The following is a 26033-nucleotide window of genomic DNA, read 5'->3' as shown; positions in this document are numbered from 1 at the left end:
TAGAAATGGAGTGTGTTCACACAACACACCGCCTGCTGCACCTATACAGACGAACCGTTTCTGCTTTAGGCACACAGATGTGTACTACTGTCTTCTACTGTCTTAGCAGCATTTACATTGATCATATCCCACAGCAGACAGCAAAACTCATATGGAGAGGATAACAGGAGCAGTGTGTATGTATGTGTGTGTGTGTAAGCTGTGCACTATGGGGAGGGGGGCCTTACATGCACTATATATGCAAAAGTATGTGGACACCCATTCAAATGAATGGATTCGGCAAGGTAAAAATCTGTCGTTCTGCTCCTGAACAAGGCAGTTATCCCACTGTTCCCCGGTACGCCGTCATTGTAAATAAAAATGTGTTTTTATTAACTGACTTGCCTAGTTAAATAAAGGTTACATGCCCAGCGCACGAAGCGAGGTCCATACAGAAAATAGTTTGTCGAGATCGGTGTGGAAGATCTTGACTGGCATGCACAGAACCCTGACCTCAACCCTATCAAACACCTTTGGGATGAATTGGAACGCTGACTGCGAGCCAGGCCTAATCCCCAACATCAGTGCCCGACCTCAATAATGGTCTTGTGGCTGAATGGAAGCAAGTCCCTGCAGCAATGTTCCAACATCTAGTGGAAAGCCTTCCCAGAAGAGTGGAGGCTGTTATAACGGCAGGTAGCCTAGTGGTTAGAGCGTTGGACCAGTAACCGAAAGGTTGCAAGATCGAATCCCGAGCTGACAAGGTAAAAATCTGTCGTTCTGCCCCTGAACAAGGCAGTTAACCCATTTTCCTTGGCCGTCATTGAAAATAAGAATTTGTTCTTAATAACTGACTTGCCTAGTTAAATAAAAGGTAAAATATATATATATATATTTTTTTTTAAATAGCAGCAAAGGGGGTACCAACTCCACATTAATGTCCATGATTTAGGATTGAGATGTTCGACGAGCAGGTGTCCACATACTTTTGGTCATGTAGTGTATATACAATATATATTCTGAGCATTGCAGGGACAAACAGACAAATAGATTATTTCCAACCAACCTGCAGAGGATGGGGTGGGTAGTTGAGCCACACTTCTCGAAGGTCCTGTAAAAGGGGAGATGAGGAGAGATGGAAAGAGAGAAAGAGGGGGGAGAGAGGTTACTGAGTGAAATGTTTTTTGAGAAGCCTTCATAACTCCATGGAGGGAGATACAATAACAGAAAGTGTACCAAATGGCACCATACTGAAGTAGTGCACTAGTGCCTTTGGAAAGTATTCCACATTTTGTTACGTTGTAGCCTTATTCTAAAATTGATGAAATAAAAAAAATTCTGCAGCTAGCTATACCCAATACCCCATAAAGACAAAGCAAAAACAGGTTTTAATACATGTTTCCAAAGTATTAAACACACAAAACAGAAATACCTCATTTACATTAGTATTCAGACCCTTTGCTATGAGACTCGAAATTGAGCTCAGGTGCATCCTGTTTCAATTGATCATCCTTGAGATGTTTCTACAACTTGAAGAGTCCACCTGTAGTAAATTCAACAAAAAGGGAAGGCAGCCAAAGGCACTGCATCGCAGTGCTAGAGGCGTCACTACAGACCCATGTTCGATTCCGGGCTGTATCACAACCGGCCATGATCGGGAGTCCCATAGGGCAGTGCACAATTGGCCCCAGCGTCGTCCGGGTTAGGGGAGGGTTTGGCGGGGGGGCTTTACAAGTAGGCCGTCATTGTAAATAAGAATTTGTTAACTGACTAGCCTAGTAAAATACATTTTAAAAAATTGGGAAGGCACACACCTGTCTATACAAAAGGTCCCACAATTGACAGTCCATGTCAGAGCAAAAGCCATGAGGTCGAAGGAATTGTCTGTTGAGGTCCGAGACAGGATTGTGTCGATGCACAGATCTGGGGAAGGTTACCAAAACATTTCTGCAGCATTGAAGGTCCCCAAGAACACAGTGGCCTCGATCACACTTATATTGAAGAAGTTTGGAACCACCAAGACTCTTCCTAGAGCTGGCCGCCGGGACAAACTGAGAAATCGGGGGAGAAGGAAGGTAGGTGACCAAGAACCCAATGGTCACTCTGACAGAGCTCCAGAGTTCCTCTGTGGAGATGTAAGAACCTTCCAGAAGGACAACCATCTCTGCAGTACTCCACGAATTAGGCCTTTATGGTAGAGTGGCCAGACGGAAGCCACTCCTCAGTAAAAGGCACATGACAGCCCGCTTGGAGTTTGCTAAAAGCCACCTAAAGACTCTCAGACCATGAGAAACAAGATTCTCTGGTCTGATGAAACCATGAAACCACCTCTTTGGCCTGAATGCCAGCGTCACGTTTGGACGAAACCTTGCACCATCCCTACAATGAAGCATGGTGGTAGCAGCATCAGGCTGTGGGCATGTTTTTCAGTGGCAGGGACTGGGAGACAAGTCAGGATCGAGGGAAAGATGAACGATGCAAAGCACAGAGAGATCCTTGATGAAAACCTGCTCCAGAGCGCTCAGGACCTCAGACTGGGGCGAAGGTTCACCTTCCAACAGGACAACGACCCTAAGCACACAGCCAAGACAATGCAGGAGAGGTTTGGGACAAGTCTCTGAATGTCCTTCAAATCAAATCAAATTTTATTTGTCACGTGCTGAATACAACAGATGAAATGCTTACTCACAAGCCCTGAACCAACAATGCAGTTTTAATAAAATAAAATAACAAATAATTAAGGAGCAACAATAAAATAACAGTAGTGAGGCTATTTACAGGGGGTTCCAGTACAGAGTCAATGTGCTATATACAGGGGGCACTGGTTAGTTGAGGTAATTGAGGTAATATATACATGTAGGTAGAGGTAAAGTGTCTATGCATGGATAATAAACAGAGAGTAACAGCCGCATAACAATAGGGGGTGGGGACAATGCAAATAGTCCAGGTAGCCATTTGATTAACTGTTCAAGAGTCTTATGGCTTGGGGGTAGAAGCTGTTAAAAAGCCTTTTAGACCTAGACTTGGCGCTCCGGTACCGTTTGGTGGCTGGAGAACGTGCCACATTTTTGGGCCTTCCTCTGACACCGCCTGGTATAGATGTCGTGGATGGCAGGAAGCTTGGCCCCAGTGATGTACTGGGCCGTACGCACTACCCTCTGTAGTGCCTTCTGGTATGGCAACTGCACGGCCTCGAGGTGATGCAACCAGAGGGGGAATATGCATTGTCGTGCCCTCTTCACGACTGTCTTGGTGTTTGGACCATGATAGTTTGTTGGTGATGTGGACACCAAGGAACTTGAAGCTCTCAACCTGCTCCACTATAGCCCCATCGATGAGAATGGGGGCTTGCTCGGTCCTCCTTTTTCTGTAGTCCACAATCATATCCTTTGTCTTGATCAGGGGAGATGATTGTGGACTACAGAAAAAGGAGGACCGAGCACAACCCCATTCTCATCGATACGGCTGTAGTGGCCCAGCCAGAGAACGGACTTGAACTCAATCTAACTTGTCTGGAGAGATTTGAAAACAGCTGTGCAGCAGAAGATCTGCAGAGAAGAATAGGGGAAAATCCCCAAATACAGGTGTGCCAAGCTTGTAGCGTCAAACCCAAGAAGACTTGAGGCTGTAATCACTGCCAAAGGTGCTTTAACAAAGTACTGAGTAAAGCATCTGAATACTTAGGTAAATATCATATCAGTTTTTTTACCTGTTTTTGCTTTGTCATTATGGCGTATTGTGTGTAGATTGATGAAAAGAAAACACAATTTAATCCATTTAGAATAAGGCTGTAACCTAACAACATTTTGAAAAAGGGATCTGAATACGTTCTGAAGGCACTAGTGTGCCTTTTAAAATAGTGGACTATATAGGGAATATGGTGCCATTTCAGACACAGCCTGAAGCATCTGCTGCCTGGTGTCTGACTGACTGTGTTTGTGCATCCCAAATGGCACCCTATTCCCTACATAGTGCACTACTTTTGACCAACACACTATGTAGGGAATAGGGTGCCATTTGAGACGCGACCTGAATGAGTCAGCAGCTTGTCATTCTGAGCACAGAGGTCTCCTCAATGACCATTAGAACACCAGGGGAAGGCACGCACACACTAAAAACACACATTTGAAAGCTCCCATCGCCCCACACTGACAGACAGTGCCCTCCTTTTCCTCGGCCTGTGGAGAGAGATATGCATTTGTGCTGTGTGTTCCTCCCGTTCGGTCACTTAGTCTCGCTGTGTGCCACGCTGCATTAACGCCGGTGAGATGGGCTGGTTGCTAGGGAGACAGGTTGTCAGGACCCAATTTGGTGTTGGTGTCATATTGGGTGAGTCATTCCAAAAGAGAGACAGAGGGAGAGACAGGGGGGGACAGAGACAGAGAAATGACAGCCGGTGACGTTGTCTGTCATAAGGGATTTCCGAAGTGGAAAAAAGATAAACCTTTAAAGATAAGAACCATTCCAAGTGAGTTTGGCCAGACGGAGAATATGGCTGGACGATATGGCTTAAAAATTGTCCTGATTAGATTTTTCTATTTTTACTTATGGGCAATTCACGACAACATTTTTTATCTAAATATGCTTTGCTGTACAATTAAAGGTCAAATACTGCAAAGTTCTGTATTTATTTTCTTAGTCAACCTTGTGTTCTGCTTTGTTGTGTTCTAGAACGTAGCCCTGTTTCTTTGTGTTCTTTAACGTAGCCCTGTCTTTCATTTTTGTTCATTAATTTTACCTGTGTTAGTTACTCACCTGGTCTCCCCTCTGTAGTGCCTTGTTCGTTTTGACTCTACAGTCGTGGCCAAAAGTTTTGAGAATGACACAAATATTAATTTTCAAAGTCTGCTGCCTCAGTTTGTATGATGGCAATTTGCATATACTCCAGAATGTTATGAAGAGTGATCAGATGAATTGCAATTAATTGCAAAGTCCCTCTTTGCCATGCAAATGAACTGAATCCCCCAAAAACATTTCCACTGCATTTCAGCCCTGCCACAAAAGGACAGCTGACATCATGTCAGTGATTCTCTCGTTAACACAGGTGTGAGTGTTGACGAGGACAAGGCTGGAGATCACTCTTTCATGCTGATTGAGTTCGAATAACAGACTGGAAGCTTCAAAAGGAGGGTGGTGCTTGGAATCATTGTTCTTCCTCTGTCAAACATGGTTACCTGCAAGGAAATACGTGCCGTCATCAATGCTTTGCACAAAAAGGGCTTCACAGGCAAGAATATTGCTGCCAATAAGATTGCACCTAAATCAACCATTTATTGGATCAAGAACTTCAATGAGAGCGGTTCAATTGTTGTGAAGAAGGCTTCAGGGCGCCCAAGATAGTCCAGCAAGCGCCAGGACCGTCTCCTAAAGTTGATTCAGCTGCGGGATCAGGGCACCACCAGTACAGAGCTTGCTCAGGAATGGCAGCAGGCAGGTGTGAGTGCATCTGCACACACAGTGAGACGAAGACCTTTGGAGGATGGCCTGGTGTCAAGGGCAGCAAAGAAGCCACTTCTCTCCGGAAAAACATCAGGGACAGACTGATATTCTGCAAAAGGTACAGGGATTCGACTGCTGAGGACTGGGGTAAAGTCATTTTCTCTGATGAATCCCCTTTCTGATTGTTTGGAGCATCCGGAAAAAAGCTTGTCCGGAGAAGACAAGGTGAGCGCTACCATCAGTCTTGTGTCATGCCAACAGTAAAGCATCCTGATACCATTCATGTGTGGGGTTGCTTCTCAGCCAAGGGAGTGGGCTCACTCACAATTTTGCCTAAGAACACAGCCATGAATAAAGAATGGTACCACCACATCCTCCGAGAGCAACTTCTCCCAACCATCCAGGAACAGTTTGGTGATGAACAATGCCTTTTCCAGCATGATGGAGCACCTTGCCATAAGGTAAAAGTGATAACTAAGTGGCTCGGGGAACAAAACTTCAATATTTTGGGTCCATGGCCAGGAAACTCCCCAGACCTTAATCCCATTGAGAACTTGTTGTCAATCCTCAAGAGACAGGTGGACAAACAAAAACCCGCAAATTCTGACAAACTCCAAGCATTGATTACGCAAGAATGGGCTGCCATCAGTCAGGATGTGGCCCAGAAGTGAATTGACAGGATGCCAGGGCGGATTGCAGAGGTCTTGAAAAAGAAGTTGATGCAAATATTGACTCTTTGCATCAACTTCATGTAATTGTCAATAAAAGCCTTTGACGCTTATGAAATGCCTGTAATTATACTTCAGTATTCCATAGTAACATCTGACAAAAATATCTAAAGACACTGAAGCAGCAAACTTTGTGGAAGTTAATATTTGTGTCATTCTCAGTTTTTGGCCACTACTGTACTAAGCCTTTTCCTAGCTCGTTTGTGAGAACCAGTAATAGCCTTCAGTCCTAGTTCCTTCACCTGCCTGTTTGCCTACCTGTGTATGACCATTACCTGCCTTTGACCACAATTCCTGCCATCTGCGAAGGCGAAATAAAGACCTGCCGCGCTCTGCGCGTGAATCTACACCCTATACTCCCTGAGTATTCATTACAGATACACTGCATTTAAAACAGTCAGCAATAATCTAATGAATTCAGGGCTTGTGAAATTACCCCTATGCTAAATATAAGCCTCACACAACCATAAGATTAACTAAGAAATTGTATTATTTTATCAAAATAGTTTAACCTGCTTTTTTTAACAATAATCACTGATCTGGCTTTCAAGTCAGTCTATGAAAATGGCCTTTTTGTTCAAATGTTTAAATCAGAACCACGCATAATGCACAGTCACTAATAATAACTAACTTATTGTCGCAGGCATTATAGAACATTAACACAGTTCTCAAACAATCTCTCAAGAACAAGCCCACGTGCTAGTGAGTAGCCAGCTAATCTTTATACTTCAAGTTTAGCAAACGTGGATCTACGTGGATCTACTTGCTAGTTAAAAAGGCAGAACAGTTGAATTGTTACAAACCCACCCCTCTGTCTGTCTCCAACTCCAGCCTTTCCACTTTGTTCAGATATTGAAATCAAGTGGCCTCACTTATTTCTCACATATATAAAACACAGACTAGACAGCTAGTATAACAGTCTTTGGCTAAAATGCTGCTAGCGGCACGGCAAAATGAGCATTCATTTGCCAGAATCAATGTTGATACTCCCGTTTTAATAGTGATGACACATACAAGGGTATTGTCAGAAAGGATAGCTTCTCAATGTGTATCGGTGTCTATTTGACCGATTCTGTTGGACCAAACCTCAAATGCAATTAGCGAGTTGAAACAGCTTGTCAGAGGTAGAAGTGATCTTTCATATTTGTTATTGTGAGTGGCAGGGGGAGGAGCTTGCTGTGTATGTAAACAGAGACGAAGAGGCGAAGCGAGGGGTTTCACTCTCGCCAAAATCTGTCCAAAATAAGCCAAATGCATTTCGACGGGATTATTTTGGACGTAAACTTGTCGCCTGCCAACCCGACTTTGGGGCAACGACTACAATTGTTAGGGCGGAGACATGAGCATCTCATCATTACATACAGATCTCTGGTGTAAATGGGAAGGCGCACACAGCACAGAGGGAGTGAAGGAGATGAGACCAAAAAGACAACATGAGAACAAGCAGACACAAACGCACAAGAAAACAAAAGAATAAAACAAAACCTTGATTCTTGCGATACAGGCATTTGGAATATCGTGCAAAAACAAACATTCAAATGTATTTGCTATATCGGCCCACCATAATGGAGCACACACACCTCAGCTACCCACCAATCATACCGTCTTCATGGCAAGGCACTGAAAAATGTATGAAAGTGCTTAATATGTTTGAGCAAATGCTTCCATTCGTTTTCACATCTGTTCACAGGTAATAAGGCTGTAAGTACATATCACGTATTGAGTCAACATCGTATTGAGTAAGAAACCATGCATGGGTTCTTCAGCCCTGGCATCACTCAGGAGGCAAGTCAATAATACTAGAGATGCTTTCAGGTGAACACTGGACTCACACAAGACACACACCCACACAAATGAGACAGATGCACAGACACACACAACAGATACACACACACACACCCTCTCTTTCACTTACTCATACACACACAAACTCCTGAGTGTGTAGTCTCTGATCAAGGATGTGATTAAAATGGGAACGTGGGGCGCACACAGGCCCACCAGCCACATATAGACCAGAAGCACTAATGTTTCAATTACAGGCGGCGTCCCTAAGACAAGCCAGACAACAGGTTTAAATGATTACGCCCGCATCGAGTGGGGATTTAAGAATAACGTTTTCCTGACCAAGCTTGCGAGGTATAATTACAGGGGACAAATCATCGGTGGGTAGCTACGGATGAGTGAATCACGGCAGTTGGAAGGAGGATGGAGATTTCTCTCTCTCTTCCTCCCACTCCATCCTTCTCAAGCCCTCTTCCTCCATCCATCTCTCTCTCTCGCTCTGCCCTGTCTCTCTCTCACTCGCTCTGCACGGTCTCGCTCTCACTCGCTCTGCACGGTCTCGCTCTCACTCGCTCTGCACGGTCTCTCTCTCACTCGCTCTGCACGGTCTCGCTCTCACTCGCTCTGCACGGTCTCGCTCTCACTCGCTCTGCACGGTCTCGCTCTCACTCGCTCTGCACGGTCTCGCTCTCTCCCGGTCTCTCACACTGTCCGGTGTCTCTCACTCTGCCCGTCTCTCACACTGTCCGGTGTCTCTCACTCTGCCCGTCTCTCACACTGTCCGGTGTCTCTCACTCTGCCCGTCTCTCACACTGTCCGGTGTCTCTCACTCTGCCCGTCTCTCACACTGTCCGGTGTCTCTCACTCTGCCCGTCTCTCACACTGTCCGGTGTCTCTCACACTGTCCGGTGTCTCTCACTCTGCCCGGTGTCGCTCACTCTGCCCGGTGTCGCTCACACTGCCCGGTGTCTCTCACACTGCCCGGTGTCTCTCACACTGCCCGGTGTCTCTCACACTGCCCGGTGTCTCTCACACTGCCCGGTGTCTCTCACACTGCCCGGTGTCTCTCACACTGCCCGGTGTCTCTCACACTGTCCGGTGTCTCTCACACTGTCCGGTGTCTCTCACACTGTCCGGTGTCTCTCACTCTGCCCGGTGTCGCTCACTCTGCCCGGTGTCGCTCACTCTGCCCGGTGTCGCTCACTCTGCCCGGTGTCGCTCACTCTGCCCGGTGTCGCTCACTCTGCCCGGTGTCGCTCACTCTGCCCGGTGTCGCTCACTCTGCCCGGTGTCGCTCACTCTGCCCGGTGTCGCTCACTCTGCCCGGTGTCTCTCACACTGCCCGGTGTCTCTCACACTGCCCGGTGTCTCTCACACTGCCCGGTGTCTCTCACACTGCCCGGTGTCTCTCACACTGTCCGGTGTCTCTCACACGGTCCGGTGTCTCTCACACGGTCCGGTGTCTCTCACACGGTCCGGTGTCTCTCACACTGCCCGGTGTCTCTCACACTGCCCGGTGTCTCTCACACTGCCCGGTGTCTCTCACACTGTCCGGTGTCTCTCACACTGTCCGGTGTCTCTCACACTGTCCGGTGTCTCTCACACTGTCCGGTGTCTCTCACTCTGCCCGTCTCTCACACTGTCCGGTGTCTCTCACTCTGCCCGTCTCTCACACGGTCCGGTGTCTCTCACACTGCCCGGTGTCTCTCACACTGTCCGGTGTCTCACACTGCCCGGTGTCTCTCACACTGTCCGGTGTCTCTCACACTGTCCGGTGTCTCTCACACTGTCCGGTGTCTCTCACACTGTCCGGTGTCTCTCACACTGTCCGGTGTCTCTCACACTGTCCGGTGTCTCTCACTCTGCCCGTCTCTCACACGGTCCGGTGTCTCTCACACGGTCCGGTGTCTCTCACACTGCCCGGTGTCTCTCACACTGCCCGGTGTCTCTCACACTGCCCGGTGTCTCTCACACTGTCCGGTGTCTCTCACACTGTCCGGTGTCTCTCACACTGTCCGGTGTCTCTCACACTGCCCGGTGTCTCTCACACTGCCCGGTGTCTCTCACTCTGCCCGGTGTCTCTCACTCTGCCCGGTGTCTCTCACACTGTCCGGTGTCGCTCACTCTGCCCGGTGTCGCTCACTCTGCCCGGTGTCTCTCACTCTGCCCGGTGTCTCTCACTCTGCCCGGTGTCTCTCACTCTGCCCGGTGTCTCTCACTCTGCCCGGTGTCTCTCACTCTGCCCGGTGTCTCTCACTCTGCCCGGTGTCTCTCACTCTGCCCGGTGTCTCTCACTCTGCCCGGTGTCTCTCACTCTGCCCGGTGTCTCTCACACTGCCCGGTGTCTCTCACACTGCCCGGTGTCGCTCACACTGCCCGGTGTCGCTCACACTGCCCGGTGTCGCTCACACTGCCCGGTGTCTCTCACACTGCCCGGTGTCTCTCACACTGCCCGGTGTCTCTCACACTGCCCGGTGTCTCTCACTCTGCCCGGTGTCTCTCACACTGTCCGGTGTCTCTCACTCTGCCCGTTTCTCTCACACTGTCCGGTGTCTCTCACACTGTCCGGTGTCTCTCACACTGTCCGGTGTCTCTCACTCTGCCCGGTGTCTCTCACTCTGCCCGGTGTCTCTCACACTGCCCGGTGTCTCTCACACTGCCCGGTGTCTCTCACACTGTCCGGTGTCTCTCACACTGCCCGGTGTCTCTCACACTGCCCGGTGTCTCTCACTCTGCCCGTCTCTCACACTGTCCGGTGTCTCTCACACTGCCCGTTTCTCACACGGTCCGGTGTCTCTCACACTGTCCGGTGTCTCTCACACTGTCCGGTGTCTCTCACACTGTCCGGTGTCTCTCACACTGTCCGGTGTCTCTCACTCTGCCCGGTGTCTCTCTCTGCCCGGTGTCTCTCACACTGCCCGGTGTCTCTCACACTGCCCGGTGTCTCTCACACTGCCCGTCTCCCGGTCTCTCACACTGCCCGTCTCCCGGTCTCTCACACTGCCCGTCTCTCGGTCTCTCACTCTGCCCGGTGTCTCTCGGTCTCTCACTCTGCCCGTCTCCCGGTCTCTCACTCTGCCCGTCTCCCGGTCTCTCACTCTGCCCGTCTCCCGGTCTCTCACTCTGCCCGTCTCCCGGTCTCTCACTCTGCCCGTCTCCCGGTCTCTCACTCTGCCCGTCTCCCGGTCTCTCACTCTGCCCGTCTCCCGGTCTCTCACTCTGCCCGTCTCCCGGTCTCTCACTCTGCCCGTCTCCCGGTCTCTCACTCTGCCCGTCTCCCGGTCTCTCACTCTGCCCGTCTCCCGGTCTCTCACTCTGCCCGTCTCCCGGTCTCTCCCTCTGCCCGTCTCCCGGTCTCTCACTCTGCCCGTCTCCCGGTCTCTCACTCTGCCCGTCTCCCGGTCTCTCACTCTGCCCGTCTCCCGGTCTCTCACTCTGCCCGTCTCCCGGTCTCTCACTCTGCCCGTCTCCCGGTCTCTCACTCTGCCCGTCTCCCGGTCACTCACTCTGCCCGTCTCCCGGTCACTCACTCTGCCCGTCTCCCGGTCACTCACTCTGCCCGTCTCCCGGTCACTCACTCTGCCCGTCTCCCGGTCACTCACTCTGCCCGTCTCCCGGTCACTCACTCTGCCCGTCTCCCGGTCACTCACTCTGCCCGTCTCCCGGTCACTCACTCTGCCCGTCTCCCGGTCACTCACTCTGCCCGTCTCCCGGTCACTCACTCTGCCCGTCTCCCGGTCACTCACTCTGCCCGTCTCCCGGTCACTCACTCTGCCCGTCTCCCGGTCACTCACTCTGCCCGTCTCCCGGTCACTCACTCTCCCGGTCTCTCACTCTGCCCGTCTCACTGACCATCTCAGTCTCGCTCTCCAAATTAAGCTGACGCAAACGCACAACTATTTGAATCACAATGACTTCATGAGATTTTTTTTTTTTTTAAGTAAAAGAAAACAGGCTGAGTGAACAAGTAAAACCTGTTGAAGATGTCATAGGACTCAATAAATGTTTCCCCCTCTAACCCACTGAGAGAATCAATCTCCCATGATGACCCATTCATTCATTTCACTAAGACCAAGGCTCAGCACATTGTGCGAGCAAACACACACAGAGACACACTCCAACACGGCTCCTCTCAATCACGCTGGCTGGGACCTCCTGGGATTACTGAACATCCATGATTGGGATGCTTCGTCTCTCTGCTACTCTCTCTCTCACCCCCCCCCCTCTCCCCATATCAACCTCTATCTTTATATACTTCTCGCTCGCTCTCCCTCCCTCCTCTCATCCTCTACCACTCTTTCTAGCGTTCCCACTCTTTCCCTCTCCCTCTCTCTGGGGGCCAGAGGACCCTGACAAATGAGTCTCCTGTGACTGGCTGTCAATCAATACATCAAACCACAGTTTAGAGCCAGTTCAAACCACAACTGCAGATCAATAACAATTCATAGGAGAACATACATGGTCAGTATAGGGTTTCAGACATAACCAGAATGGTGAGAAACAACCCTCAAACGTTTTCTGGTAATTGAATCCGGATATGAATGGGAATGAAGCGTTAGGATGAAGCGGAAGTCACATTTCCATCAGACCCGACGTACAACGTGTTTTCATTGGTTAAATCTTTCATACAACTTCTGGTTGTGAACAGGACCCATTTGTGAGTCTGTTTGTATCTGTACAGTGTGGCGTACTAAGGCCACCGACAATGAAAAAGCAAAAACCCACACACAACTTCCTCAAATAGAAAAGAAGAATAGCACCAACCCCGGAGAGAGATGTTGATTGTGTCTGAAGAAACGTACAAACCCAAACCATTTTCAACAAACACAAATTCAGAATAAGGAACATTCTGAAAAGTACTGCAGGCACATGTTTTTTTTCTCCAACCTGAGGTGAAAAGGAAAAAGAGAGAAAGCGAGAAAAAAAAACTGCGACATGGATGGAGGGAGAGGGATGGAGAAAGTGCACTCCAGTACAGTTGGACGTGGGTAGATATTAGTCATTTCCGCGTCCCAAATAGCGCCCTATTCCCTATATAAAGCACTCTTTTGTGATCAAAAGTAATCCACTATTTAGGGAATAGGGTGCCATTTGAGATGCAACCATTGGGTATTCTAAAGGAAAAAAAGCACACTTATGTAGCACGGGGCTAAATCAATTGCGATAGATGCAGGCTGTGGTGACGGTGTGTGTTAGGAAGCCATTTATTTTCTCCCCCTAGCTCGGCTTGGCGCTGTTAGCTGGCTGAGGTAGTGGAGTGAAACTGTCAGAGCGCCAGCCCGCTTCTACCTGTGTGTGTGTGTGTGTGTGTTCAGCCCTGTCTTCAGCGTGCAAGCCTAGCACACTCTACTGGTAGCCTACGCCCAGTAACCAAGTAGCACAGGTTAAAATAGTGGTGGATAAAATTTAGCATAAACATTCTAAATACAATGTCTGATATTTTATACATTGATTTGACAGGGATGTTTTAAATGTGCTCAACTCTCATGTCCTATGTATTATTTTAAGGGAATCAATTTGATCATTGCCCATAGGGTTTTCAGGCCTTTCCCAAAGTGCACATTAAATCAGCAGACGTGACAACTCAAAAGCTTAAAATCGAGAAAAAAATTGACTGGCGGGTTAGATTCAGATTTTTTCCCCAGATACCACCCCGTTCCAAACCGCTCAAAACATTGCATCTTTCCAATCAGTGTGGCCGTGGGTAGGTGAAGGCTGTCTGTTGCTGCTCTACAAAACCAAACAAAAGCTCTAGCAGATCGCTGTGGCAACCACTGTTGTCACAGCAACCCCTGGCACGTTTTCCTAGGACGGTGGTGACAATAGGCAACAGTGGATTAGCCTATGGGCAGTGAGAGAGATCATCATGATGGTGATGGCCACTTCTACAAGAATGGAGCAGAACAGCATGCATCTCAACAGTATCCAACACAGTAACCTGTGTGTGTGTGTGTGTGATGTAATGCGGCGTGGTGTGTGTGTGTGGGCTGTGAACACAGCAGGTATGTCTGTCTAGAGAGGCACCTTCCTTCCTGAAACTAAGACGGCATAATAACCTCAAGCTACTCCTCTCTCTTAGTTCATTACGACATTCACATCTAGATATTTCACAGGCTCCCTATTGGGAGTTTGCTTGATTTTCCTGTATTGAAACATAGTACTGTTATTAAGAAACTAGTGGAAGGCAAGGTGTTGTGTAAAAAAAAGTTGTGTAACTCTCTGTGTGAACCGGGCATGAATGTCAAACCAATTAGGGATTCATATTAAACCCACTAGGGATGTTATCTGAGTCCCAAATGGTATCATAATCCCTAAGTAGTGGACTACTTTTGGGCACAATCAGGGCCCATTGGGACGGCCTGTATAGGGAGCTATTTGGGACGCACATATTTTGTTTAGGTCTGTAAAACAACTGGTGTGGGACTGAAGTTCTCCGGCCGTAATAACACATTGTGGAATTGACAGCAGAGAAACAGAGAGAGGAAGATAGCGAAAGAGAGAGGGAGCGATGGATAGAGAGAGATGGAGCAGGAAATTAACATGAGCGAAAGAGCGATAGAGAGAAAGAGACAGCGAGAGACAAGATAAATATAAGAGAAAGAGAGAGAAAGAAGCTCCTCTACTTTTTCCAAAAACTTTAGAATTAGAGTGGGATAAACCTGGACAAACCTAAATAAACCTGGATTTTTTTCACAGGGTCTTACTCAGAAAACTATTCTCTACAACAGAACCTTCAATCCAAATGAAAACATCAAGCGTTACATTCCATTTTGACAAAATTACCTGGAAAGGATTCTTATTGCAAAGACTGCCAAGGACTACTCAGCAAAGCAACCAGCAGAAAAAGCCACCCAACCTGCAACGGAGTCTATAGCTACTTCCAAGGACAATAAAGATATTACAATAATCTCTAAATATCTTAGTATAAGATATCTTACTATATGAAGACTCAAATGCTTAGTTAGGACTGGACAGACGCACTGGCACCAACTACAATTTTCACAGAGATGTGAAGTGTGAATGCCCTTGAATACAACAATGGCAGCAGAGCACTGCAATCTCCCCCACCCAAATGAAGAGGCTCCACACGCCCATGCAGAGGCCATCAAAATACATGAACCCCAGATGTTTTATTATTATGCTGCACGTAAAAAGTACAAAGACATGCTCCTCAAGGAAAATCCAGAGAGAGACACTATTTGCTGACTGTTACGGCAATGGAAACGTAAGCAACCTCATCTTCCACACAGACAAGCCCCTGGCATGTCAAGAGAGAGGGTATTAACCCAGGGTGGAAACTCAGAATACTGGACATTGAGAACACTGAGACAGCCAGTATCAACCTGTACACGTCTGGAAGAGTAATGGTGCAGGGCAACCACAAACCGTTTCAGCACGACTTTTACAGGATCAAAGAGGGAGCGCAGCAGGAGAAGCTCACCCCTGGTGACGACCCCGCCATCCTGAGCAAGTCAGGTCACACCCCCTCCTCAAAAGCCCAACAGATGAGCAGCCCCAAGAAGAGAATCACCCCTTCAGAGCTGAGCAGATCCAAAAACAGCACTGCTCCTGCATTGATGAGGGAGATCGAGCTGGTAGAGCTCAAACAGCAATTCAACACATTTCAGACAGACCAGCACAACAACATCCACTCAACCAGACCCAGAAAGCTGAAGAGGGAGAGAGACGTGTCTTCAGTCTGGGCTGTGGTGATAAAACTCCCACAGGATGGAGAGGAAAATGAACAACTCATGAGAGAGCTGTCCATCCCTGAAGAGAAGCCAACAGAACAGCCCACTTCAGACCCCAACCACAGGCAGGACAGACATGATCCACCAACCCACCAGACCCCCCCCCCACTTAGCACACCCGTCAGCCCCCCGATAGCCATCCTAGCAACCCCCCACACCCAATTTTCAAACGGGAAATGTGTGCAGGAAAACTCATTCCTAAACACTAAGTGGCTAAACTGTGGTGTCCAAACACCCGGTGTGCCCTGGAGCTGCACATAATTCACACAGGCACAAACGACCTGAGGGCCCAGCAGTAAAGGGTTGCCACACAACTATACTGCCACCATACAGTGGGTAAATGTAAGAATTTCCCGTGCCTGTGCCTCGAAACTAGGGATGCACGATATATCGGTAAACATATCGGAATCGGCTGAAACTTCACTGCTTGACATGTATGATGAAATCCCCGTTGAGACTGAACAAATGAACAACGAAACGTTTTACTGGTAATGGGGACATACGTAAATGCCAACAAAATAACTTTTTGGTCCGTGTGTGTGTGTGTTTCAACTATTTAAGTGTACTAGAATGCTTAAAAGGCCGCTAAAAATGTTAAATAACGGTATAATTTTTGGGGGGCAAGGAAAATACCAGATATCGGTATCAGCCAAAAATGCCCTACTCGAAACACAATGTTTACCTAGCCCATTACCGCTCCCTGAATTTGGACAGCCTCTACGACCAGGTACACCTCTACAAGGCCACGGTCACCACCTTTGGCAGGACACTGAAAGACATTGTTGGGTTTTTATGGCAGTGTGCATACCAAAATTATGTGCATTATCACCACTTACCAGGCTGGAGTGTGATGATACCATGGCGGTATTCTAGACTCTGCACTCTAGTCTACATGACTGGAGGAAGGAAATTATTATAGTGGATTACATGCTGACTAGATCGGGCGCTCACGTGCGTCTGCTTACGCCATTGCACGCATGTTGATTTCGCAGGTCGAAATATCAAAACAAACTATATTCATTTGGGGACAGGTCAAAAAGCATTAAACATTCATGGCAATTTAGCAGCGCGGACCTCCACATGACAGCCACACTTATGCCCAGGCTGTGAACGGGCAAACACGCCCAACCCTGACACCTACACCCAACCAAGCCCCAACCTGCGACCTTAGAGACATTCACTAGATGCTCAGCTCAAACCTAATGTTCTGAAAGTAAACCACACAAATAACAACACTGGACACTATGGAACACAAAGCTTTTACTGTCTCATGCTATATACAAGGTCTGAGGTCAGCTGCCTTTGGCCTAAAGAGCAGGAACCCAGAAATATAGACATTGCTTTCGTACAAGAAACATGGTATAGAGAAGATGGACCACCTGGTTGCCCTCTAGGTTACAGAGAGCTGGTAGTCCCATCCACCAAACTACCAGGAGTGAAACAGGGACGGGACTCAAGGGGTATGCTAATTTGGTATACATCAGACATACCCCACTATTAAATGAATTAAAACAGGAGCATTTCACATCTGGTTAGAAATAAATAAGGAAATTATCTCAAAGAAAAATATCACCGTGTGCTACCTAGTGGGGGAGATCAACAATTTCTAGACCCAGGGACATGTACTAATCTGTGGCGACATAAATTCCAGAAATGACACTCAGCACACAGAGAGACAAACACCTACCTGTACGTGACAGCATTCCCTCCCCAATATGCCCCCCCCCCCCAGACATAACCATGATAAAACAACCAACAACAAAAAGGTCTGTCGCACGCTGGGTCAATACATAGTCAATGGTAGGCTTCGAGGGGACACCTACGGTGGGTACACCTATAGCTCACCTCTTGGCAGTAGTACTGTTTACTACTTTAACACTGACCTTAACCCAGTCTCTCAGAGCATTTACAGTCAGCCCACTGACACCCCTATCAGATCACAGCAAAATCACAGCAAAATACTTGAAAAGAGCAATTCTCAACCACGAGGCATCGAAGCCGAACAAACTGCATGCTATTATGAAATGCTATAGATGGAAGTAGGGTAGTGTAGAGACCTACCAAAAAACAATTGCCCACCACCCAAAAAATATCCAACTCCTCTTCGACAACTTCCTGGACAAAATGTTTCACTGCAATAGTGAAGTTGTAAACTTAGCAGAAGGAAGCCTGAACAATATATGTAACCATTCAGTTAACAAAATACAATTTTATTTCAGGCGGAAAACCTAGGAAAACTAACAATGAGAAATGATTTGATGAAGAATGCAAAAATCAAAGAAAGAAATTAAGAAACCTATCCAACCAAAAACACAGTGACGCAGAAAACCAAGCTTACACCTTCACAATGGTGAAACACTAAAACAAATAGATAGGTACAACATGTCAGAAAACAGCTCAATGTGATTGAAGAATAGAATCAAATCACTTCTCGGAAAATTGGAACACACTAAACAAACACGAAGACCCTATCTATCCAAAATAGAGATGTATGGATAAACCACTTCTCCAACCTTTTCAGCCATATAACAAAGAACCAAAACATATACTGTACATGATAATTTACAAAAAGTTTGAATAATCTATTGAAGACAACCAGAACCCACTGGATTCTCCAATTACATTAAATGAGCTACAGGACAAAATACCAACCCTCCAACCTAAAAAGGCCTGTGGTGTTGATGGTATACTAAACTATAAAATATACATACCACAAATTACATTCTTAAACTCTTTTCCTCAGTTCTGACATCTACCCCAATATTTGGAATCAAGGGCTGATCACCCCAATCCACAAAAGTGGAGACAAATTTGACCCCAATAAATTCTGTGGAATCTGTGTCAACAGCGATCTCTAAAAAAAATCCTCTGCAGTACAGTCAACAGCAAACCCCAACATTTCCTCAGTGAAAACAATGTCCTGAGCAAATATAAAATTGGCTTCTAACCAAAATACCATACGGCAGAGCACGTATACACTGTACACACCCTTATTGACAAACAAAACAAAAGCAATGTCTTCTCATGGTTTGTTGATTTCTAAAAAGCTTGAGACACAATTTGGCATGACAGTCTGCTATGCAAATTGATGGAAAGTGTTGGGTGCAGCGTTGGGTAGAAAACATATGACATTCATTTTATACTGTACACAAATAATACAATTGTGCATTCGGAAAGTAATCAGACCCCTTCCCTTCTTTAACATGTTGTTATGGTACAGCCTTATTCTAAAATTGATTATATAAATAAAAAAATCCTCAATCTACTCACGCAATACCCCATAATGACAAAGCGAAACCAGATTTTTATACAGTAAAAATAAAAAACAGAACTTATTTACATAAACTACCGTTCAAAAGTTTGGAGTCACTTTAGATGTGTCCTTGTTTTTTTAACAAATGTTTTTTTTTTGTCCATTACAATAACATCACATTGATCAGAAATACAGTGTAGACATTGTTAATGTTGTAAATGACTATTGTAGCTGGAAACGGCAGATTTTATATGGAATATCTACATAGGTGTACAGAAGCCCATTATCAGCAGCCATCACTCCTGTGTTCCAATGGCACGTTGTGTTAGCTAATCCAAGTTTATCATTTTAAAAGGCTAATTGATCATTAGAAAACCATTTTGCAATTATGATAGCACAGCTGAAAACTGTTGTTTTGATTAAAGAAGCAATACAACTGGCCTTATTTAGACTAGCTGAGTATCTGGAGTATCAGCATTTGAGGGTTCGATTACAGGCTCAAAATGGTCAGAAACAAAGACCTTTCTTCTGAAACTCGTCAGTCTATTCTTCTTCTGAGAAATTAAGGCTATTCCATGCAAGAAATTGCCAAGAAACTGGAGATCTCGTACAACGCTGTGTACTACTCCCTTCACAGAACAGCGCAAACTGGCTCTAACCAGAATAGAAAGAGTGGGAGGCCCCGGTGCACAACTGAGCAAGAGGACAAGTACATTAGGGTGTCTAGTTTAAGAAATAGACGCCTCACAAGTCCTCAACTGGCAGCTTCATTAAATAGTACCCGCAAAACACCAGTCTCAATATCAACAGTTAAGAGGCGACACTGGGATTCTGGCCTTTTTTTATTCATTTTTTTTATTTGGCGTACCCCCGACGGCATTGCGCATACCCCAGTTCGGGAATACCTGCCCTAGAGCACACAAAGAATCATACCTACCTCGGCCTAAACATCAACACCACAGGTAACTTCCACAAGGCTGTGAACGATCTAAGACACAAGGCACGAAGGGCCTTCTATGCCATCAAAAGGATCTGGCAAAAAAAAGTGGTCTGGCTAAAAATACTTGTATCAGTTATAGAACCCATTGCCGTCTGTGGTTCGGAGGTCTGGGGTCCACTCACCAACTAATAATTCACAAAATGGGACAAACGCCCAATTGAGGCTGCATGCAGAATTCGGCAAAAACCTACTTTGTGTACAATGCAAAACCCCAAACAATACATTTAGGACAATAACCGCTAGTTATCAAAATCCAGAAAAGAGCTGTTCAATTCTCAAACCACCTAAAAGCAAGTGATGCCAACACATTCCACAACAAAGCCCTCACTAGAGATATGAACCTAAAGAGTCTCCTCAGCCAGCTGGTTTTGGGGCTCTGTTCACAAACACACCCGACAGAGCTCATGGACAGCAACACAATTAGACCCAACCAAATTATGAGAAGGCAAAAGACAACTACTTAACACACTGGAAAAAATCTACCAAAAAACGGAGAAAATTGGAATGCTATCTGGCCCTAAAAGAGTACACAGTGGCAGCATACCTGACCAGTAACTGACCCAAAATCAAGAAAATCCTTAACGACGTAAAGACTCAGTGAGCATAGCCTTGCTATTGAAAGAGGCCACCATAGGCAGATTTGGCTCTTGAGAGAAGACAGGCCATGATGTGCCCACTGCCCACATAATGAGTTGGAAACTGAGCTGCACTTCCTAAACTCCTGCCCAAGGTATGACCATCTTAGAGACACATTTCCCACAGGTCACACGGACCCACAAAGAATTTGAAAACAAATTAAACAATCGATAAACTCCCATATCTGTTAGGCAAAATACCGCTGTGTGCAATCACAGCAGCGCGTTGCCATGACAAAGCGGCAAACTGTGGAGCACAACTATTTACATTGCTGATAATACTGTATAACACTTGAACTGTATATCATTTTAAAACCTTCGTGAGCGCAATGTTTACTGTTTTTTTGTTGATGTCGTTTTGCGTCTTCGCACTTTGGTATATTATTTAACTTATTTTGGAAATGTAAACACGTTTCCCATGCCAATGACGGCCCATTGAATTGAATTGAGAGAGAGCGAGAGAGAGAGAGTGGTGAGTGAATTGACAGAGTATAAGCCCTGAGCATCCATGTGTGAATTTAACACCACTCTGAACAGAGACACAACCCTCAGAGGGCAGAGAACACCACATGCAGAGAAATGGAGAGGCCTTCAGCTTGACACCTCACACTCATCCCAAACAGCACCCTATTCCCTACCTAGTGCACTACTTTAGACCAGAGCCCTATGGGTTTCTCTATGGGACCTGGTCAGAACTAGTGCACTAAATAAGCAATAGGGTGCCATTTGGGATGCAACCCTCCTCTCATAGCTTTGGTAATGTGGTGTGTACAGATAATTTGGGAGTGTTAAGTTACACAGTTTTCTGTAACTGTTATGGCAGACAAAGTGGGAATCTGCATCTTATTGTTCCGCCCTGTGGAATATTCAGCTCCTGGTGGGGATGACAACGCTATTTTAAACTACTGCACATTTAAATGATCCTTCACTCTATCCCCCTCCCTCACTCCCATTTCTCATACTCCCTCAATTATTTCTATACCCCCTTCCTCCCTTACTCCTTCCAGAAATCTCTCCCTCTCCTCTCATGCCCCATCTCCCCTGACACCAGTGAAACCAACACCTGTGTTATCAGTCCAATCATAATTTAGACTGACTATAAGAGAGAGAAATCGTGTGTGTGTGTGTGTGTGTGTGTGTGTGTGTGTACTATTTAGACTATTGCTATAAGACAAACAGAACGCAGTAGGCAGTGTCCTGCTGCTTATAGCCCAGGGGTTGTTTATACGCTCTGCTCTTCTCTGATCTGCTTAGTTTCTATTTTCTACGCATCTGGGAGCAGGTGTGTGTGTGTGTGTGGGTTTCTGCTTTCTGTGCATTTCTGACTCAGAATGCCATTCTGTGGATTTAGCAGATGAGCAGTTCTCCATTCCTTCGCCAGGAGGAATTTGTTTGCTCATTGTTCTGTAAGATTTGTTGTTTTAAGTGGAAACTTTTGATAATGCACCAACAAATGTTTTTTTTTATAGCCCCGAGGTACTGCTTTAATACACAACCGTTCAGCAAATCCGGGTGCAGCTAATGTATCTATGTACTGTAGCTGCAACCCTTACAATAGGCTGTGTACAGAGACAGCCCATAGTCCCTGATCCCACTCTCTGATTGCGTCCCAAATGGTAGAGTGTGTACTACTTTTCACCAGGGCCCATAGGCCCATATAGGGAATAGGGTGCCATTTGGGATGCATCCTTGATCCTGCACGCCTCCCTAGTCTGAGTAAGAGGACTAACGTCAGCAGCATGTACAGTGCATTCGGAAAGTATTCAGACCCTTTCTCCACATTTTGTTACGTTACAGACTTACTCAAAAAACATGTTTTTATTTTTATTCTCTCGCCAATCTACACACAATACCCCATAATGACAAAGTGAAAACAGGTTTTTCGAAATGAATTGGAGTGGCCATCACAAAGCCCTGACCTCAATCCTACAGAAAATGTGTGGGCAGAACTGAAAAAGCGTGTGCGAGCAAGGAGGCATACAAACCTGACTCAGTAACACCAGCTCTGTCAGGAGGAATGGGCCAAAATTCACCCAACTTATTGTGGGAAGCTTGTCGAAGGCTACCCGAATCGTTTGACCCAAGTTAAACAATTTAAAAGGCAATGCTACCAAATACTAATTGAGTGTATGTAAACTTCTGACCCACTGGGAATGTGATGAAAGAAATAAAAGCTGAAATAAATAATTCTCTCTACTATTATTCTGACATTTCACATCCTTAAAATAAAGTGGTGATCCTAATTGACCTAAAACAGGGGATTTTTACTTGGAGTTTAAATGGATTTGGCTAATTTGTATGTAAACTTCCGACTTCAACTGTACATAAATTTGATAGATTTTTTATATTTAATAAAGTAACACATTTCTACAAACCTGCATTTGCTTTGTAATTATGGTGTATTGTGTGTAGTAGATGAGGGGATTTTTTTTCCCTCATCAATTTTAGAAATAGGCTGTAACGTGATAAAAATGTGGAAAAAGCCGTCTGAATACAATCCGAAGGCCCCGTTTCTCTTTCTGTGTAGAAACACAGATCCAGGCATCACACACACAAAACACACACAGAACCCTGCATCACAGCATCAGGCGAACACACACACACTCACCCCGCATCACACACACTAACTCAATAGACTGTTGTTGAGCGTCATGGCCAGAGGGCAGCAATTAGAAAGAACCAAGGACGTTTAATCTGTCCACACAACAAAAGAAGCACGAGTGCGCACACACACAGACATGCGTATACACACACAATCAACTCTAATCTAAATCTAATCACAGGCACACACACACACATTCACACACAAGGCGGGAGATGGGAACACAGCATTCCAGACAGTATAAGTGAATAAGTAATTTAGTGATGTAGTGATTGTACCTCTCCGTTGAAAAGCAGCCTCCCAAACAGCTGCTTAGACTCCTCCAGACCGCCCTCCAAATATACCGCTCCTAAAAAGGGACAGAATGAGAGGAAAAAGAGGGAGGAAGGTGGGATGAGATTTAACGATAAAGAAAATCATAGATAAAGAAGACAACAATACCAGTCCGATGGGTAACGATCATTCGAATCACATGTATTTTATAAAGCCCTTTTAACATCAGGAGTTGTCATAAAGTGCTTCTAAAGATACCCAGCCTAAAACCCCCAAAGGGCAAGCAATGAAGAAGCTAGATATGTTGTGTGTAGGAATACTGCTGGCTAGGCTACATTCAACATAGATCAATACTTCACAGCCACCCCCCACCCACACAAACATCTTGGGCTTTTTACCATGACATTTCCTTCTTAGCTCCAACTTGAGCAATCACTGTCTGTCTGACAACCACTTTCCTGAAAAAACATGAAATGGATGGAAATTAGGTGAATGAGTTACAATTGCTTCATTAAAAAAAGAGTGTGTTTTATAGCTTTTTTATGTTAAAATGACCCCAGGGTTCCTGCTCTGTGTGTGTTCCACCTCCCACTGTCTGTGTGTCTGTGTCATCCCCCTCTTTCACGGAGCGCGGTAGGTGGCAGGGAGAGATGGGATAGCTTCATCACCATGGTGACAAGCGATTAAACTAACCACGGTCACATAAAAAAAAAACAGGCCCTGTGTTTTGTGTGACAGGATGTGCTGCGCAAACACACACACGACTCTCAAATGTACGCCAAACACACACGAATGTCCACATCTACACACAACTCTCATAAGAGAGCGCGCACACACACACACGAATGAGGGAACAAATTGTACAAATGTTCAAAAGATAAACTTGAGAAAAAACCGACACACGAGGCAACAAAAAAAACGACTTGATAAAGATCGCTCCACACGGTTGCAGTCACAGCACGAAGAGAGCATCTGCAGTATCTTTCTCTGTTGTAATAATAACACACCACTCTTTCTCGCTCTCTCCCTCTTATTTCTCTCTCGCTCTTTCCCCGTCTCTCTCTCTCTCTCTCCCTTGCTGTATTTCTCTCCCTTGCTGTATTTCTCTCACTTGCTGTATTTCTCTCTCTCCCTCTGAGTCTCTCTCTCTTTCCCGCTCTGGTGTACAGAGGGAGCCACTTCGGCAGACCAACACGTATCTGAGATCACCAATAACTTAATCTTGACAAAAGTAATTCTTGTTCATTTGGGCTTTAATAACATTGATGTAGTGCAATCTTCCTCTGTTAAGTTGCCTACAACTTCATCTCACATCACACTTCGAAAGGTTCGTTCAATTTCCAAAAGCAATAAACACCTGGCAAATGGTATAGTGATTCTTTTCTGTACATAAATAAGCTCATTTGAGATGGTTGTGATGTGCGGTTGTGGGTCTAAATGCTCAAAGTGCTTTAGTAGAGGACATAAAACAGGGATATGGAAGATTCCTCATCTGACGAGGAAACGGCTTTCAGATGGCCAACAGGCCCATTGCCTCACAAACCACCAAAACACACACACGTGCCCGGACGCACACACAGACGCACGTATACACGTGGCACACGCACGCACTCACACACACAAACGTTTACAACCAGGCTCTCACACACACACACACACACACACACACACACACACACACACACACAACCAGGATCTCACACACACTAACACACAGACACACTCAAACTTCCAAGAACGCACACACAAACACAAAATGCAACACATCTTATCTGTGATGAAACCTTTTCCAGCTGCCTCTGAGGTCGAGACCTCTAATCTTGGCATCACAGTGTGAGCATTCTTGTGTTTGTGTGTAAGCGTCCGCTTGATCTTCACCGCAGGGGGACCAAAGAGGGGGAGTGGTTTGTCTAAAGGACATCTTCCCACTCCTAGATTTATGGTTTGCCTGTGAGTCGACCACGGCTCAACATGCTCCTACAGAGCAGATGGTTTTCAAACGTCTCCACGGAGACTAACGGCAATTCCATGTCTTTGATCTACTTGACCTAGGCCTATTTCAGAGATAGCACATGGGATTCAACTAACCACTATGCCTGTGATTATTTGAGTCAGGTGTGGTAGTTCAAGGCTACAACAAAATTGTGAAAATGTCTGGGGGTCATCATCCCTCTCTGCTGAGATGTGTGGTTTGACCGTGAATTGACCACAGCTCTGGAGATGCTCCTACACAGCAGATATTGCCTCTGAAGATTCTACAGCAGCCAAAAGGAGAAACCCACCCCTGGCTGCTTTCTTTCAGATTGATATTGACTGTACAATAAGGGCTATATTTCAACCGCTATGGGCTTTTTCTGGGGTTTTGATGAGCCATCACTAATACGGACTCACTGGAAGCAAGAGGTTACAGGAAGCAGGAGCTACGGACGGAAAGTTTGCGTTTCAGAGGTTTGCCTCTGAATTTCTCAAACTTTCCCAATAATAGGGGAGTGGAGGGGTGGGAACCTCAAGGGAAGGAAAAAGGTATTCAAAAAAAGTCTACATAATACATTTGGTGTCAATCAAAGAGCGTGTACATGAGAAAGGAAGAT

The 26033-nt window shown here is 46.0% G+C and overlaps 1 protein-coding gene across 3 annotated transcripts in view; it reads right to left on the bottom strand.

The window, feature by feature from the left end:
* drosha (drosha ribonuclease III) overlaps nucleotides 1–26033 on the bottom strand; it is a 140102-nt gene that overhangs the window by 58351 nt on the left and 55718 nt on the right. For all 3 annotated transcript variants that reach the window (XM_038972881.1, XM_038972882.1, XM_038972880.1), the window contains exons 23-24: nucleotides 23448–23518; nucleotides 1046–1090 (exon numbers count right to left, since the gene is read on the bottom strand). In XM_038972881.1, coding sequence (XP_038828809.1) covers nucleotides 1046–1090; nucleotides 23448–23518 — 116 coding nt within the window. The remainder of the gene's footprint in view (nucleotides 1–1045; nucleotides 1091–23447; nucleotides 23519–26033) is intronic.

The sequence above is a fragment of the Salvelinus namaycush genome, chromosome 33 (assembly GCF_016432855.1).
Source record: "Salvelinus namaycush isolate Seneca chromosome 33, SaNama_1.0, whole genome shotgun sequence".
Taxonomy (NCBI): Eukaryota; Metazoa; Chordata; class Actinopteri; order Salmoniformes; family Salmonidae; genus Salvelinus; species Salvelinus namaycush.
This window is presented reverse-complemented; position numbering and strand designations above follow the sequence as displayed.